The sequence below is a fragment of the Dendrobium catenatum genome, unplaced genomic scaffold (assembly GCF_001605985.2).
Source record: "Dendrobium catenatum unplaced genomic scaffold, ASM160598v2 fragScaff_scaffold_72, whole genome shotgun sequence".
In the NCBI taxonomy this organism is placed as follows: domain Eukaryota; kingdom Viridiplantae; phylum Streptophyta; class Magnoliopsida; order Asparagales; family Orchidaceae; genus Dendrobium; species Dendrobium catenatum.
The window spans coordinates 1,010,701-1,026,379 of record NW_021318534.1 but is presented as its reverse complement, the minus strand read 5'-3'; the positions used below and the strand labels follow the sequence as shown (position 1 = coordinate 1,026,379).

The following is a 15,679-nucleotide window of genomic DNA, read 5'->3' as shown; positions in this document are numbered from 1 at the left end:
GGATAGCATAAAAATAAAACAAAAAATAGAAAACACAACTAATATTGTTCAAAACAAAAATAATGCAAAAATCTAAATGCATCAACACCAGTACATGTTTAAGTGAACAAAAGGGGGCACGGCACAAACCAGAGTACACGCCAGCATAGTGGAAAAAATGGTGAGGCCACACAAAAGCCTGAACTTTAGATAAAGACGTCCATTCCTTAGTCCCTTGGTTTCCTTAATCTATTGAAAGTTGGACATAAAAAGCAAAGAACCACAACTTTATAAAGCAAAAATGATGAGATGAAAAGTCAATATATGGCTTAAAAAAATAAACGAACATGAAGCTACATATTGTCTCACAGTCAATTATTGCAGGCTAATATAAAATAAAATAAAATAAAAAAGAATTAAAAAAAAAACAGTCAATTATTGCAGGATGGGTATCATCCAGATGTTCTCTTCAATCTGCACTCCTTTAAATCAAAAACTATTGATATAGGAAGGACAAAGTCCACTTTCTTTAAGATAGCGAGAGAAACCAACAGAACCTTTCGCTACAACAACATAGTGAAATAACTTGAAAAAAATTGCAGATTCACATCAATTAAATGGAGAAAAAGAATTCATATAGCCGAACCCGCATAGTGGGATAAAGGCTTGATGTTATTGATGCTGTTGTTGTGGTTGACAACAATTAAATGACTAAAAATCATAAGTTAAGAAACAAAGGAATAACATACCATGGTATACTTCATGAAAGAAAAAGTTAAATTTCTCGAAGCCATAAAAAAGTTACATTTGGGGAATATAAAAAAGGCACCTGTTCAAGGGCTGAAAAATCATCTTTCTTTGGAACCAAAATCTCATGCCCCCCCTGTTGATATTCCCTGCTCGTCTCCAGCATTAGAATGTCATTTGATGAAGCAAAAGAATTCGCATTTTTATCAACCAAAACTGAAGGTGAGGAATTCGGAAATTGTTGCACACTGCTTGCATTAGTAAATGGCTGCTGAAGGGAAGGAAAATAAACATCTGCACTCTGGACCATTGAATCACTAAATGAAACAGGTGAGTTAGCTTTCTGAAGCTCAGAAAGTGGCACATGTGATGTTGATGAGGCCCTAGATACACCAAGAGTATCAAGAAAAGATGGGCGAGATCGACTGGAAGTGACTCCATAGGTAGTTGAAGAAGATAAATGAGCTTCCTGTGATCTTCTGATTGGTAGACTGGAGTCTGTTAAAGATGCTTCTGATGAATGCCAAGATGCACTTCCTAAGTTAAGGCGTTGGCTAATGGATTCAGATATTGTCTTCCGTCCAGCTTGAGTATCCACAAGGCCTTTATTGTTAAAGCTATCAGAATTATAAACCCCCAACACAGGTACTGAATCTACTCACCAAGTGGATCAAAAAAATTAAAAAATCCATTAATAAAATAAAGGCAACAAAATTATAGCAAAGAAAATTAAGATGATTTTTACCTTTGGAGGTTGAAGATGAACTTAGTAAGGTGCTGGGAAGCCCCAACCTGTTTTCTGCAGAAGCACCCTCAGCTTTCTGTAAATTAGCAGTAGTATTAGATGTATCTAGGTAACTCACTTGAGCCGAAGAATTCCTGCTTTCATCTAATGGAGCAGGGTAGAGACTCAAGCTTCCTGAACTCTCTTCAGGATTAACATTTGTACGAACTGAATCAAAAGCAGCTAACTGGTTTGATGTAGCAGTAGAAGTCGTTTCAAACTTGGACTGTTCATTGTCACTAAGCTCACTTCTCACTTGCCAGTGGTCATGATAACCATTAACGAAACCCGTGTAACTGGACTTCTCAAATGGTTTATTCATCTGAGTGTTTTCATTTGAGGAAATTACGTGTTTATCAGTAGAAGAGAATGCTTCTTTTTGCACTGGAGTTGTATGGGACCCAGAAAAACCAGTGCTCGTACTGGAATTTGTTCCATCAACCACATTTTCCTCATTCTGAGAAAATTTTTCATTACTTCCTCCATCAATTGACTGCAATTGTACGGTAGATCCAGCATTCTTAGCCCTTCCTTCTGCCTTCCTTCTGCGAAATTCTTCCAACTAGCAAAAAAGAATAAATTATAGCATACTCCGTGCTTTTTTAACTAGAAATCACTAAAATTTTGTAGGATTACCACAATCATGAGAATGAAGGACAAGCATTAGCATGAAGAATTATACCTAGAAATAGTATCCTATCGCTCAACTCATAGTGCTTTTCCATCAATGATTCTGCCCAACTATTTATACACGTGTCTACAACAACATCAAGCCATTGTCCCACTACGTGAGGTCGGCTACATGAATCCTTATTCGCCATTATGCCCCATTAAAAGTCAAATTCTCATTTAAATCTAATATATTTATACACGTGTCTGAAAGTTAATAATATGCCAGCTACATATTACGGTTTCCTCATTACCACAATTCATGAGACATAAACCCAACACTCAAAACCATTTTTTATAAGAAAATAGATGCTTAAATCCTTCAGTGACAAAAAAATCAAGCTTTCCTCTTCATTAGCAGCACCCCATACGACCACCTTCTCTAGCAAGCAAATTAAGAAGGCAAATGGTGTTAGAGTTTAAAACCTTCCCTTCAAATACTAAGATGTTAAATTTATCCTATTGCATTCAAACAAATTATGCCCATATTCTACATAATTGTTGCATCCACAATAGTAATGCTGCTTCCACCCTACGAAAAAAGTGCTGCTACTCTATGTTTCAGATGTCCAAACAATCTCAACAAATTTTCTACTATCTTCCTCGAATATCCCCTTGTTTATAATACACTTTTATATGTTCTTCTATCACAAAATGCGAGAGCTAAAATCATTTCATGTACTAATTTGATAGAACCTGATTGCAAGCATCAACCACTAAAGCTTTTTAATGGAAAATAAAGGAGTAAGATATGGTAGAAAAAATCCTAAATACAGCTATTCCCTAAATAAATGAAAAAAGGTCCAAGATTTGATTATTCTAGGTGATGCTTATTTTGGCAGCTTAAAGCTACGTCTATAATGACATTTTTTTTGTTGTGGGGTGTTGTTTGGTACAAAATGTTAACTTTTTTACTTTTATATAGAAGGTTAAGTGGAAAATAAAATGTTCTCATGATTGTCATATGAGGCATAAATTCTATATCGTGGCCAAAAAATTAGCAAACAGGACTCTATCAAGTTGGTTAATCCAAAGGTGAGATTGGCTTATCCTCTGTATCTCGGGTCTATTGTTCAAAGTGATGGTGAAATAGATGATAATATTATTAGTAGAATTCAAGTTTAAAGGTAGAAGTGGAGGAGTGTATCAAGCCTGCTGTGTGATATAAAAGTACCCCTCAAACTTAAAGGAAAATTCTATAAAATGGTGGTGGGACATGCAATGTTTTATAGTGTTAAATGTTGGCCATTAAAAGAGAAGCATAAAATTAAATTGAGTATTGCAGAGATGAGGATGCTCAGGTGGATGAGTGGTTTTACTCTTCAAAATAGAATGTGAAACGAGTATGTACGCAAAAAGTTGGAGTAGCTCTAGTGATAGATAAGATTAGAGAGAGTTGCCTTAGATGGTTTGGTCACATAAAACGTCGACCTTCCAATGACCCGATTCAAATACATTATTGTGAGTTTAAATCTAACTCGAACGTCAATTAAAACATCATATTGTGTATAACCATTTTTCAAACCAATTTTAACTTCTATTCGAACTTAGAGATCTAACAAAATATTAATACTTTTTTGAACTTAGCATTCAAAACCATCTTATTTCTTTTGCATAAGGGGCTACAGCATGAGATGGTCGACAATGAAAGAGAAAGGACCTAAAGGTAGACCTAAAAAGACTTGGTTAGAAATTATTAAAAATGATCTTTTTTATTAAATTTAAATTAGAATTTAACCCTTAATAGGACACAATGGGGAAAAAGTATTTACGTTAAAGATGGTTCTGATGAATGCCATTGCTTCTATGCACATATATTATTATTCGGATATATTTTTTATTAGTAGCTTGAACTTGAATTTTTATAGCACACTTCGAAAACCATCTTATCATTCTAATTTCTACAGCACCAAAGGGGCCAATACAATTATTGAGGCATTTCAATCAAGTGAAACTTGTTATGATGATAATTGAATCCACATAAAACACATATGAGCATGTGAATACCCCAACTAAGTATGTGTTTACCTAATTTGTTTTTATGAATAAATCATGTTAAAGCTTCATTGTTTCCTGATAGTTTAAAACATTTTCCTAATTTTACGATAAGAACTCAAAATTAACGTGTTATCACTTGCCCATTTGCCACCATTCATTAATCATTGTCATACTTCATAGCTATCAAATTTGTATATCCCAAATACTCAATTGATCTTATTTTTTGGTAATCAAAGTTTTCTCTTAATTCTACAGCTTGAAACCCCCATATTTCCCAATTCCCGCTAGAACTATATCATCACCTCAAACTGCTGATGTGAAAATGAAATTGGGGAAAAATAACATTTACCTTACACAAAATTTTTAAGGAGAGGAAAAGATAAAAGCAAGATTTTGGCAGTTGCATTTCTACACAAATTATTGCATCAAACAATGTACTACTCTAAAGCAAGCTTGACTTGATTAAGGAGAAGTGGTGAATATATGAAGAAGAAGTTACAATTAGCCATTATTTTGGAGTTCTATGAAGCACGAATTCTACAAAAGGGTTCAATATCCAAAACTAAAACTTGTCAAATATATTTAAAATGCATGAAGTTATTACAAGATGATTAGCATTTATTAAGTTTTTTATTTACGCAAAAGCACATGATATGTGGACATATGCATGAAGTTATTACATAAGAACATGTGAATATACTTTGTTTGCTTCCAAATATATTTAAAATAAAGGATGAATGATCGCATATGTCTGTGCAAAAGAATGTGCAAGAGCATACATAAATAAATTTCGATATGGACGCAGCTTTATGCAAATGTATGATTCTACGTATTCAAATATCAGCGTACGGTCTCCAATACTTGTTTTATCCCATTCTAATGTGCGTATATATAAAGGTATGTAGAACAAAACCCAATCACATCCCTTTCCTATCAAGCCCAATCACAAACGTTTCTTGTAAATATCATATAGATCAAACAAGATTAAAACCTACTGTTCCAAATTAAGGCTCGTAGAATAATACCTAAAGAAGGGAAACCTCAGAAATATTAAAACAAATAGTTAGACGTAAGCAGTTGCACCTTTTTCTTTCCTGCTTCAAGATGTCCCTGCTTGCGCGAAGAAGTAGCGGAATTGGTCAGGACCTGCGCCGAAGCCATGTGAAGTAGCTAATCCTGCCCGATTTCCTTCAAGTAACCACAACCGGTTAGGATCAAATCGAGGTTTCCGCCTCTCGCAGCTGCGTGGTCGTCCGGTGAAGAAACTCGACGCCGGAAATAAGGTTGCAGAAGGGAAGAGAGGGAAGAAGCTAGCGATTCTGGATAATTTATCCAATCAAATCATATAATGCCCAAAATACACCATAAAACCTCCTACAACCGGCAGATGGAATGCTCCAGACAAGAGAGAAATTAGCCCTAAAGCTTTTGTGGTCAATTGAGTCAGGAATTTGAGGGAAGAGAGAGAGCTAGCAAGAGATTCTGTTTGCAGATCTCTCCCCTCTTTCCCCTTCCCGTTCATTTACTTGTATTTTTCGATTTGTTTTCGTAAAGAAACGTCGATGGTGTCAGATGAGTACGCTCGGCCTGGGCGATTTTAAACGGTTCGAGCCAGCATTGAAAGCTAGACCGGTGCAGGTATTATTTTTTAAGCATAAAGTAATCCATACTACCTTTTAAAAACTAGTACTAATTTTATTAATTTATAATCATATGTTTAAATTATAAAAAATAAATTATATACATAACCCCCAAATTTTTCATATTCAAATAACATTCAAAATTTTAAATAGCATCAAAACTGCTCCCTCCTCATCTTCTCTAATATATTCTAATACTTAATTCATCTTTCATACATCATCAATCATATTGCCCTCGCCAACGAATAATTATTACGTCCGGACAAAAAACCGGAAATCCGAACGTATACTGAGCAATACCGAGTTTCAGATGACGTGGCGCGTGATTATTGATCTCTGGACGCGTCCGGTGACCTGACGTAATAATTGCTCCTTGCCAACAAGGTTCATACACAGCTTCTTTTCTCTTCTTCTCTCCCATAGTGAATTTCTCATCTCTCGTTCCTTCTTCATGCTTTCATGTCACATGAACCGAGCCAAATAGTTGAGTAATTGAAATAATATAGGAAATCAAAATAATATGTATTACAAGAAAATAAAAATAGTTTTATTAAATTATACAAAATAATATAATAATAATTCTGGATATTTATAATTTATATCGAACTCCTATCAAGCTTCTTATCGAGTATGTTCACGAGTTTCAAACGATGTTGTTCATGAACAGTATTTAAGAAAATGTTCAAGCTTGTTTGACTAAGTTATTAAACGATCACGAACGAGCTTTAATCTAGCGGAGCCTTGATCATTGGTGGCAGCGATCGGCGGTGATGTTGGTCGATGGCTTGCAACAAGTGCTGAAGGCAATGCCAACAGTGGTGGCCGGCGAGTAGGTGGTAGTGGCAATTAGCGATGGTGGCGATGGCTAGCGGTGGTGGCTTGAGGCAAATGGAGGTGGCCGGAGGGGGTGGCCAGCAACGGTTGGAGGGGCTCAAGCGAGTTTGGCTACGGTGTAAACCGTTCTGGCTCAAAAAATGGGCGAGTTTGATTTACCTAAAAAATAAACTAGAATGCTTTGCATTATATTTACTTTATTTTACTTTGCATTTATTTTTCATCAAATGAAATATCAAAAATTTCAAAATACATACATTTGAAATACTTTACACCATTATATAATCCAACTAAACCGCCCCATAATCAAATAACATGGTAACTTATGAAATGCTACTTCAAGGGACTCTCTTACGTAAGTTTTAGGTTGCTCAGGGCATTATCAAGCTAAATGATAGCTTGTTCACAAGATTACTAAGATTTTTTTTTTTTTAAGATGTATTAATACAATAGTCCCTCTTTACATCTAGAATGATTAACTTTGGCTTTAAGTTATGATCAAATTCAATAAACTTCTTCTTGATCATATGTCTAACTTAAGGTCAACCTAAGGTTAACATGGCTTGACCAAAATATCACACAAGTGTGATCATAGTATTTTAGCTTGGAATTTTATTATGAATAAATTTAAGCAAATCAAATAAAAAAAGATTTTAAAATTTTGAATTTCTTAAAATAATTTTGAAAACTTATAGGAAAAATTCAAATTTATGAAATATTAAATTTTCAAATATTTAAAATAGTAAAAGTATTTTTTTAATTAATACTAGTTTTATAAAATTTAAATTTTGAAATTTTGAAAAGTCAACCTCAAGTGGATGTCAAAGTGAAAGTTAAAGGTCGAATTCTAATCTTCTTAATTAAGTGAATAATTAATGAAATATTGGAAATAATTAAAAAAAAATTAGCTAATTAGCCAATTCAATATGAAATTGAATTAAGTAATATTTTAAAATTGCTTAAACAAGTTAAGAAATATTCTTCAATATTTAAGGTGTTTTTAAGAATTATTTAATATTTTTCATATCACATAAGGGTGAAACTTATGAAAGATAAATCAATAAATTTCCAAAATATTTTGAGGATGTGTAATATTTGACCAATGGCTTTGGAAAACTAAAATTAAGCTATGATTGATTAAATTAATACAATTATTAAAAAAAAAAATCAAAATAAAAGTGCAAAATTCAAATAAATGAGAATGTTCAATTCAATCCTAAATGTTTTTTGAAGTAAATACCTATACTAAATGAACATTGACAATAGGCTTTGCAATTAATTTTCATAATGGTTTCTATCTTATATAAGATAGGAAAATGTGTTTTTCTTCCTTAAAAAGTAGAAAAACATGCATCTTAATTAAAAAAAAATGCAAATGCACATACTTAACAAGGATATTTGGAGCATTTTCCTATAATTAATAATTGAGATAATAGGTAGTTTAATTATGAAAATTAAGGAATGGCCTTAAATAATTATATAAAAATTAGGGATATCTTTGAAATGGACCCAATAGCCTATGGAATGCATGTCATGACCATATGCTAACATAGGGATAGTTTGGTAATTTATGAATATGATTTTTCATATGAAAAATATCAATCTTATGCAAAAGCCATATTAAATTTCAAAATAATTATGAAAATTTGCTTTTTATGCATTTAACACCTATGTATTTTAACAAATTTATTTGTGTTATTAAATGTGCTTAATTAAAACTTAATAAATTAACTATTAAATTGTCAAATAAACCTCAAATATTCTAAAATAATTTGAGGAGATGTATAGATATATCACATGTACTCCTTAAATTTTATGAAATTTTCTAATTAATGCATGAAAGGCTAAGATTTTTAAATAGTGAAATATCACAAAGAAAAAAAATCATATCTTGCAATATAGATATCCCCATGGCATGAAATTCTTTTGGTCTGCACATGCAAGTATCCTTATCATATGAACAAAATTTTAAAAATTTGAAGATCATTAAAACATTAATTAAATTAAAATATAGCTTAAATTATATTTAAACATGAGAAATATTGATAAAATTACATGCAATTATTTTTACTAGATTCAACTCATTCGAATACATATATAATAAAAAATTCATTTAATTTGATTAAATGGTTGAATCATAAGAAAATCTTATAAAAAATAACTGAGAAAATTCTTAGCAATTGTATCTTATTTAGAAGCTTATGATCGACTGATTTTACATCTCATGTGATAAAGGTTATAACTTAAGGGTACTGGACCCTCACGTCAACTTGGCTCGAGGGAGATCCATGAAGAGTTCTCCCTCTATAGAGTTGAAAGTTATTAGAAATTTCTCATTGTGTGAGTTAGAGGAGACCTAGGGCTACATAAGGAAGGGTCTAGTGCACCTAGCTATGATTTGAACTCTCCCACTAGCCAAGTTGTCCTATAGATTGATAGGGTTTCAAAATCTTAATTTCGAAGCTTGATTATTCAATAGAAGAAATTAATTCATCACCTTCAATGAGGCGAGGAGTAATGAACCCTCTCTTGAATTGGGTTGGGATGGTCGCAATACTAAATTAACTTGACCTGAGGTTTAATGGAAATTGGAACCTACTAGATCTATTGGGGGGTGAAGAAAAACTCTAGGAGACTCAATTGAGCTCATAAAGGTAATGGGAATAAATGCGTAAGAGTGGGATAGCTAGTTTTATTTTACTCCTTAAATTGTGACTTACTGATAAATAAATGATGGTTAATCAACATGGGCTAATGCTAGTAGATGGCAGTTAGGCCATGTTGATGGTCGAGATAAGGCCAAAAGGTGGATTGGACAAAGAAAGGATTGCACTCTCTTTGATTTGGCTTAACTGTATTAGAGCTAGTCTAGTCGTCATTTAAGCTCACATAATAAATTCCTAGCCCTAATTAATTAGCCTAATAAATATTGGGTTTAGCTTGATCATGTTTAGGACTTCATGCAACACTTTGGAATAATTATATTAGCACAATTGTGTTTTTTATTTGAATTAAGTCAATTCAACCCAATTTGATCTAATCAGGCCATGTTGACCCAATTGTTGAAAATTGGTCAACCCTTTAACCAATTGAGTTACATAAGGGTTAGCTTGAGTCAAGGTCATCTTATGGTAGCTTCATATCTAATGGATTGAGACAATTTGATGTTTAAATGCAATTTGACTCAATTGAACACATTTGGGTTTATGGGGAGGCCTAAGGTTCATTGGTTTCTTCAATTTAAGTTATTAAGTCCAATCATATCAAAGTATATCACATGCATTGACTAATCTTGGTCAAAGGGTCAACTTTGTTATGAATTTTAATTATTTGATGATTGGTTATTAATTTATGATCCTTGACATAGTTGTTAAATATTTTTTTTCATTAAATTTTTGTCATCCAACCTCAAGTAATGTGGTCCCTTGCAAATATTTCACATTTATAATGGTTTATTTCATCAAGTAGACAGTGATCTGCTCTCAGCTTTTGTTGCAAACAAGAACTTTGTTCTATCCAACTTTGTGTGTAACCATCCAAATTCTCTTGACACATATAAAGCTTTAGTACACACTACCTTGCCATCACTTTTCACTGCAAAGTTAAGCAATATTTATTTAGTTTTATGAAAAAAAATCCTCATCCTGCACATAATCTTATAAAAAATCACTTATTATATAATCATTCATACCCTTAGGCTTGAATCTCATGAAGGAAATCACAAATATCCCAAAGATAACCTTGTGTGACTCTGGTGCAAATCAAGATGATCAATGAACTCTAAAAATTTCTCATACAATCCATGATGTTCAAGCGTAACCATGGAAGGTAATGCTAATCCAATCAAATAAGGGGTTGTTCTTCGTATTAAGATCATATGCAACGACTCTTAGATTTGGTACAATGTATGTTAAACCAAATATTAATTCAAATTTAAGTTATGTTTGGGACGGCTTTTCTGTTGCTTCTTAAAACAACTTTTTAACACAAAAATTTTAATTTTTATACAAGAAAGCTGCTTTATGAAGTAGTAAGAAAGTCGTCCCAAATCGAACCCTTAGTTAACTTCAACACACAATTAATTTTAGAATGTGACTAAATATTAATTATAGTTATATATATATTTAGAAATAATAATTAGAGTCAACTCTTTCATTACACTGGGAATTTTTAGGCTTATTTTTTACAAATTAAGATTACCACCGAAATAATTTAGATTTTAATCATATTTTTTGAACTAATAGAACTTTTAATTAAATTTGCAAATCATAATCAACAAAACAATATTAAAGAATTGCTATTAGTTTACATTCTTCAAAAATATGACAAAATTAATATTCAATCCAACATTTGAATTAAAAAAATATATAAGGCCAAATTAAAATTTCCAATAGCACTATTTTGCCCCATCATCTCACAAAAGACTAACTTAGTAGCAAAAATCCCAATTCATTAGGCTAGACTAAGCTTTTTCAATAGATATGGATGGCACCTTGTCTTATAGTTGAGAGAGTGCATCCCACGTTGATGAAAGACCAATATAAAACAGCTGAAAATTTTAAAAAAAATCAACAAACGGCACACAAAATCACCTTAACGTGCAGACATTATACATTCAACCATTTCACAATATATAAGAAGACCAATATAGCTCATATCAATCAACCAAAATTAAAAACCAAGAGTAGAGCTGCCTTACAATGGGTTTCTCTCTTTCCCTTCACCTTCTCCTTTGCTTTATTCCCCTCATCATGGCTACCATGGCAGGAGCTACCGCCCTGGATATGTTCGAGGATGGAGCAGAAGAACTCTCATTTGGGTACTATGCCAGGACTTGCCCAAACATGGAGGTTATTGTACACAAGAAGATTCAAGATTGGATAGCTCGTGATCCCAGTCTTGGCCCTGCCATTATTCGCCTACATTTCCATGATTGTGCTGTTAGGGTGATCTTCTTCTTCTTCTTCTTGTCTTTCTCTGTTTGAAATCTGAGCTACGTTCAGAATTTAAATTTGCTAATCATCGAATAACTTAATGGAAAAGGGATGTGACGCATCAATCTTACTGAACCATGCTGGAAGCGAAAGGAAGGCGAAGGAGAGCGAGAGCCTGAAAGGATTCAATGTTATTGATGATATTAAGGCAGAGATCGAGAAGAAGTGCCCAAAGACTGTTTCTTGTGCTGACATCCTTACAGCAGCTGCACGAGAGGCTACCGTTAAGGTAATAAAACCTCATTAGCAACCTAATTAACTAAGTGCCATCCTGATTAATCAAGCTCCAAGCTTTTTAATTAATCTGAGTTTTCAATTATGTTTTTATTATTAATGCTTCTTAGACAATTAAAAATGCTCTGTAGAGATTCAAGTTATCTGAATTCTCTAATCATAAATGGGTATGAACAGATTGGAGGGCCATTCTGGGAGGTTCCATATGGCAGGAAAGATGGCAGGGTATCTCTTGTTTCAGAAGCTGCGTTTGTGCCGATGGGACATGAGAATATGACCTATCTCATTGAGTTCTTCCAATCAAAGGGTTTGAGTTTGCTTGATCTTGTTGTCCTCTCAGGTGAATGAACACCTAGCTCTTTTGTCATGTCATTTTTTGTATGTAGATTTCATATTGTTTATAATTAGATTGGACAATGTTTTGAATTTTCTTTTTTTGTTACGATTCGTTTTGTTAAATTGGAACAATTTAGTTAAAACTTGATTGAAGCTTCGTTTGGAACGGCTTTCTTCTTGTTTTATAAAACAACTTTTCAGTAAAAAAGTTATACTAAAGTTGTCCCAAACGAACACTGAAAATATCAAAATCAGGCAAAAACACTTGAAAACAACACCAAGCAATTTTCTAGATTTTAGATTTCAAAATTTCAATTTTAAAATTCAAAATTTCATAAATTTAGAATTTTTGCTTTCACTTTCTAATTACTTTTACAACTTAAAATCACCATAACATAATCTATTACAACATTTAACACATAAATAAACATAAAAATAAAGTTTTGTTTGATAATTTTGCTTCTAGTTTTTGGTTCTTACAATTTTTTCAACTTCTTTCTTATTTTAAGCTTTGATGATATGTCCATCTCTTCGTAAACGAACAACTTGTGTCACATCAAATACACTCATCATGAATCAAATCCCATCCACTTGGGATCAAATTTCTATATCATCTTTCATTTATTTTGCAAATATTACAGGAGAAGCTAACTCACTCTCCATGAAATTTAGGTGCCCATACCATTGGAAGGAGCACTTGCAGCTCAATCCAGGACAGATTGTACAACTTCAAAGGCACCAAAAAACCAGATCCCTCCATTGAAGCACATTACTTGAACTTTTTAAAAAGGAAATGCAGATGGGCTTCAGAATATGTAGAGCTCGATGGATCCACACCTAAGAAATTTGATTCAGTTTACTACAATAACTTGCAGAGAAAAATGGGTTTACTGTCCACTGATCAACTTCTCAACTCTGATTCGAGGACTTCACCTATCGTTTCTGCTCTATCAGCTCAGCCAATGCTCTTCTATCAGCAATTTTCTGTGTCTATGACTAATCTGGGGAATGTTCAAGTTCTTACAGGTGATGAGGGGGAGATCAGGACCAAATGCAGCTCACTTAACCATCGTTGATTAGTCTGATTGTTAATGTATTTAAGATTTGTTTGAATGTGATTTGAGAACTGAGTGTTGTTTCTGACACTGGAAACAAAACTGGAGTGGAAAGGATGGAGCTTACTGTTTTGAAATATGTAATATTTGTTCTTAATTTGCTGTGAACTGGAGTTTCTCTTTAATCGATCTGATTTATTAGAAGGGATGATACAATATGTAAGCTTAAGACTTTATTAAATGAATTGTGGCATGAAATTACATGAGCTTTTGATGATCTTCGGAAAGGAAGGGAAGAAACAGGTAGAAAAATAGCCAAAATGTAGCTCAAATCTATGATTGAGTACTAATTGCAGTTAAAGTAGCATAAGAATGATGATATTTGAAGAAGAAGAAGCGGAATCTTGAAGAAGAAGATGAGAAAGCTTAAGAAAGAACACAAAGAAGAAGAACAGTAAACTCTATTATGTGTTGCTGAATACAGAGGGATCACTATATATAGAGATGAGGAATGACACAAATACTTATAAGCCAATGAGTGGCTGCCACCTCAACAATAGATATAAGCATATTTATATTTACAACAAACATAACATATCTTTATGTTCTAATAATATTATTCAATGAAGAATTAAATTGTGATATTACCTTTTAGAAATGGTAATTTTGAAATGATAAACGTATTTTTCCAACTAATTGAAAGGAAAAAAAGTGATAAAAAATAATGGATCTTACATCATCATGATCAAACTTTAATGAATATTTCTTCTAGCAATACCATTATGCCAGCCATTGGTGGTGGCTGCTAGCTGTGGTGGTGGTTGTTAGCTGTGGTGGCCGACAGTCATGAGTAGTAGGCCATGATCATAGTGGTGATTGGCAGTGGACGACGTGGGCATGTAGCGGTGGGTGGAGGCTGCAGGTGAGGAAAATTAAATATAATATATGATAGTTAAGTAACAAATAACAATTATATTTCATTTATTTTAAAATAGATTTAATAATTATTAAAGTCCTTACGATTAAAGTTGGCTTAATAATCATGTTGCATGCTAGAAAATTTGAGTCGGCAGAGTATGCGTTTCACATTTAAAGATTCAACAAGTACAAATGAAAGTAGTGGGACTAGAGAATTTTTTACGTGGAAAACCCATAAAGAAAAAAAAAAAACATGGGGCCTGACCTAATTGCAAAATTCACTATATAGTAAGCGATACATAGACCCTTCTTTCTTTACTATATATAAAGAGGGAGAGTACAAAGATCAAGCGTCCACAAATGGGATAGTCTACATCTAATTATAATAGGGATTAATTTTCCCAACTGGGAATATAGAAAGTAGATGTCTAGAGGAGGAAAAATATAACAAATAACAAGGTTAAATTTTGTCAATATTATGAAGATAGTAGTGATTTATGATGCTAGTCGTCGGTGGCGATCATGATTGTCGGCGGCGATAGTAGGAGGGGCTCATTGGTGAAAATGGATGAAAAATATAAGAGAGTTAAATCTATAGCTATCTTTCTCCTTCTTCCTCCTCCCTCTCATGTGAAAAATGAGAGTCTATTTATAAGTTTTTGGGAGTTACATACTTCATATATATATAGAGAAAATCTATGACAAATTTTGAGTGCTCCATCAAATAGTTCATATTGATTTCTTTGATCATGGAGTTTTCATCAAGCCTTTAAATACCCTAATGTTGTCATAATTAAGTAATCTTAGGCTCGTTGGATTAGTCTCATCAAGTCGCTCGATTTGACTATAAGCATGTCATAATTGGAGATTATTTGGTTACCCAATTAATGCTTTGATGCTTCTAAATATATTTCAGTTCTTTGATTCGAGCCTATTTGGAGTTTATGCCGACTTTAATCTCATTGAGTTCCTCTTGTCAAGACGTTTAATTTGATTATAAGTTTGCTAAGATCGATGTTCGGATGATCCCAAATTTAATTTATAAATTTTACGATTTAAATATATTTCGAGATTCATGCCTGATTTAACTCATCAAACCCAATCATTTCCATAAATCAAACTTAAAAAAAAAAAAAAAAAAACTACATAAGAATATCCTGTTATAATTTCTATTTGAAAAGAGTTAGAAGTCATCAAATTTGCTTATATATATATTTTAAAATATATATATAATTTTTTTCAATTAAAAAAATTATGTCACTATATCAAGATCTAATTGTATTAAGATGTGATTAAAAACTATTAAATATACTTTAAAATTAGTGATGTATTTATTTATTAAAAAATTATGTGGCACTTATTTTAAAACAAATACAATCATTTTCCTTATACAATATCCCATCACTATTTTTTTCTTAAAAATTCTATAATAATATTTCAATAATATAATCCGGCAAAAATCATAGAGTTTTTTTTTTTTTTTTTTTTCAA

General features: G+C 32.6%; 2 protein-coding genes across 3 annotated transcripts in view; one reads left to right on the top strand and one right to left on the bottom strand.

The window, feature by feature from the left end:
- LOC110108498 (protein BLISTER) overlaps nucleotides 1-5,747 on the bottom strand; it is a gene marked incomplete at its 3' end in the record, with an annotated part of 58,283 nt that extends 52,536 nt beyond the window's left edge. For both annotated transcript variants that reach the window (XM_020839172.2, XM_020839173.2), the window contains 3 exon segments: nucleotides 809-1,380; nucleotides 1,472-2,072; nucleotides 5,261-5,747. In XM_020839172.2, coding sequence (XP_020694831.1) covers nucleotides 809-1,380; nucleotides 1,472-2,072; nucleotides 5,261-5,338 — 1,251 coding nt within the window.
- Nucleotides 5,748-11,411: 5,664 nt separating this feature from the next.
- LOC110108503 (peroxidase 7-like) lies at nucleotides 11,412-13,442 on the top strand. Its single transcript, XM_020839177.2, has 4 exons — nucleotides 11,412-11,597; nucleotides 11,695-11,874; nucleotides 12,057-12,219; nucleotides 12,888-13,442. Exons 1-4 carry the CDS (start codon nucleotides 11,412-11,414, stop codon nucleotides 13,289-13,291), a joined length of 933 nt encoding a protein of 310 aa, XP_020694836.2. The 3' UTR covers nucleotides 13,292-13,442.
- Nucleotides 13,443-15,679: the final 2,237 nt, after the last annotated feature.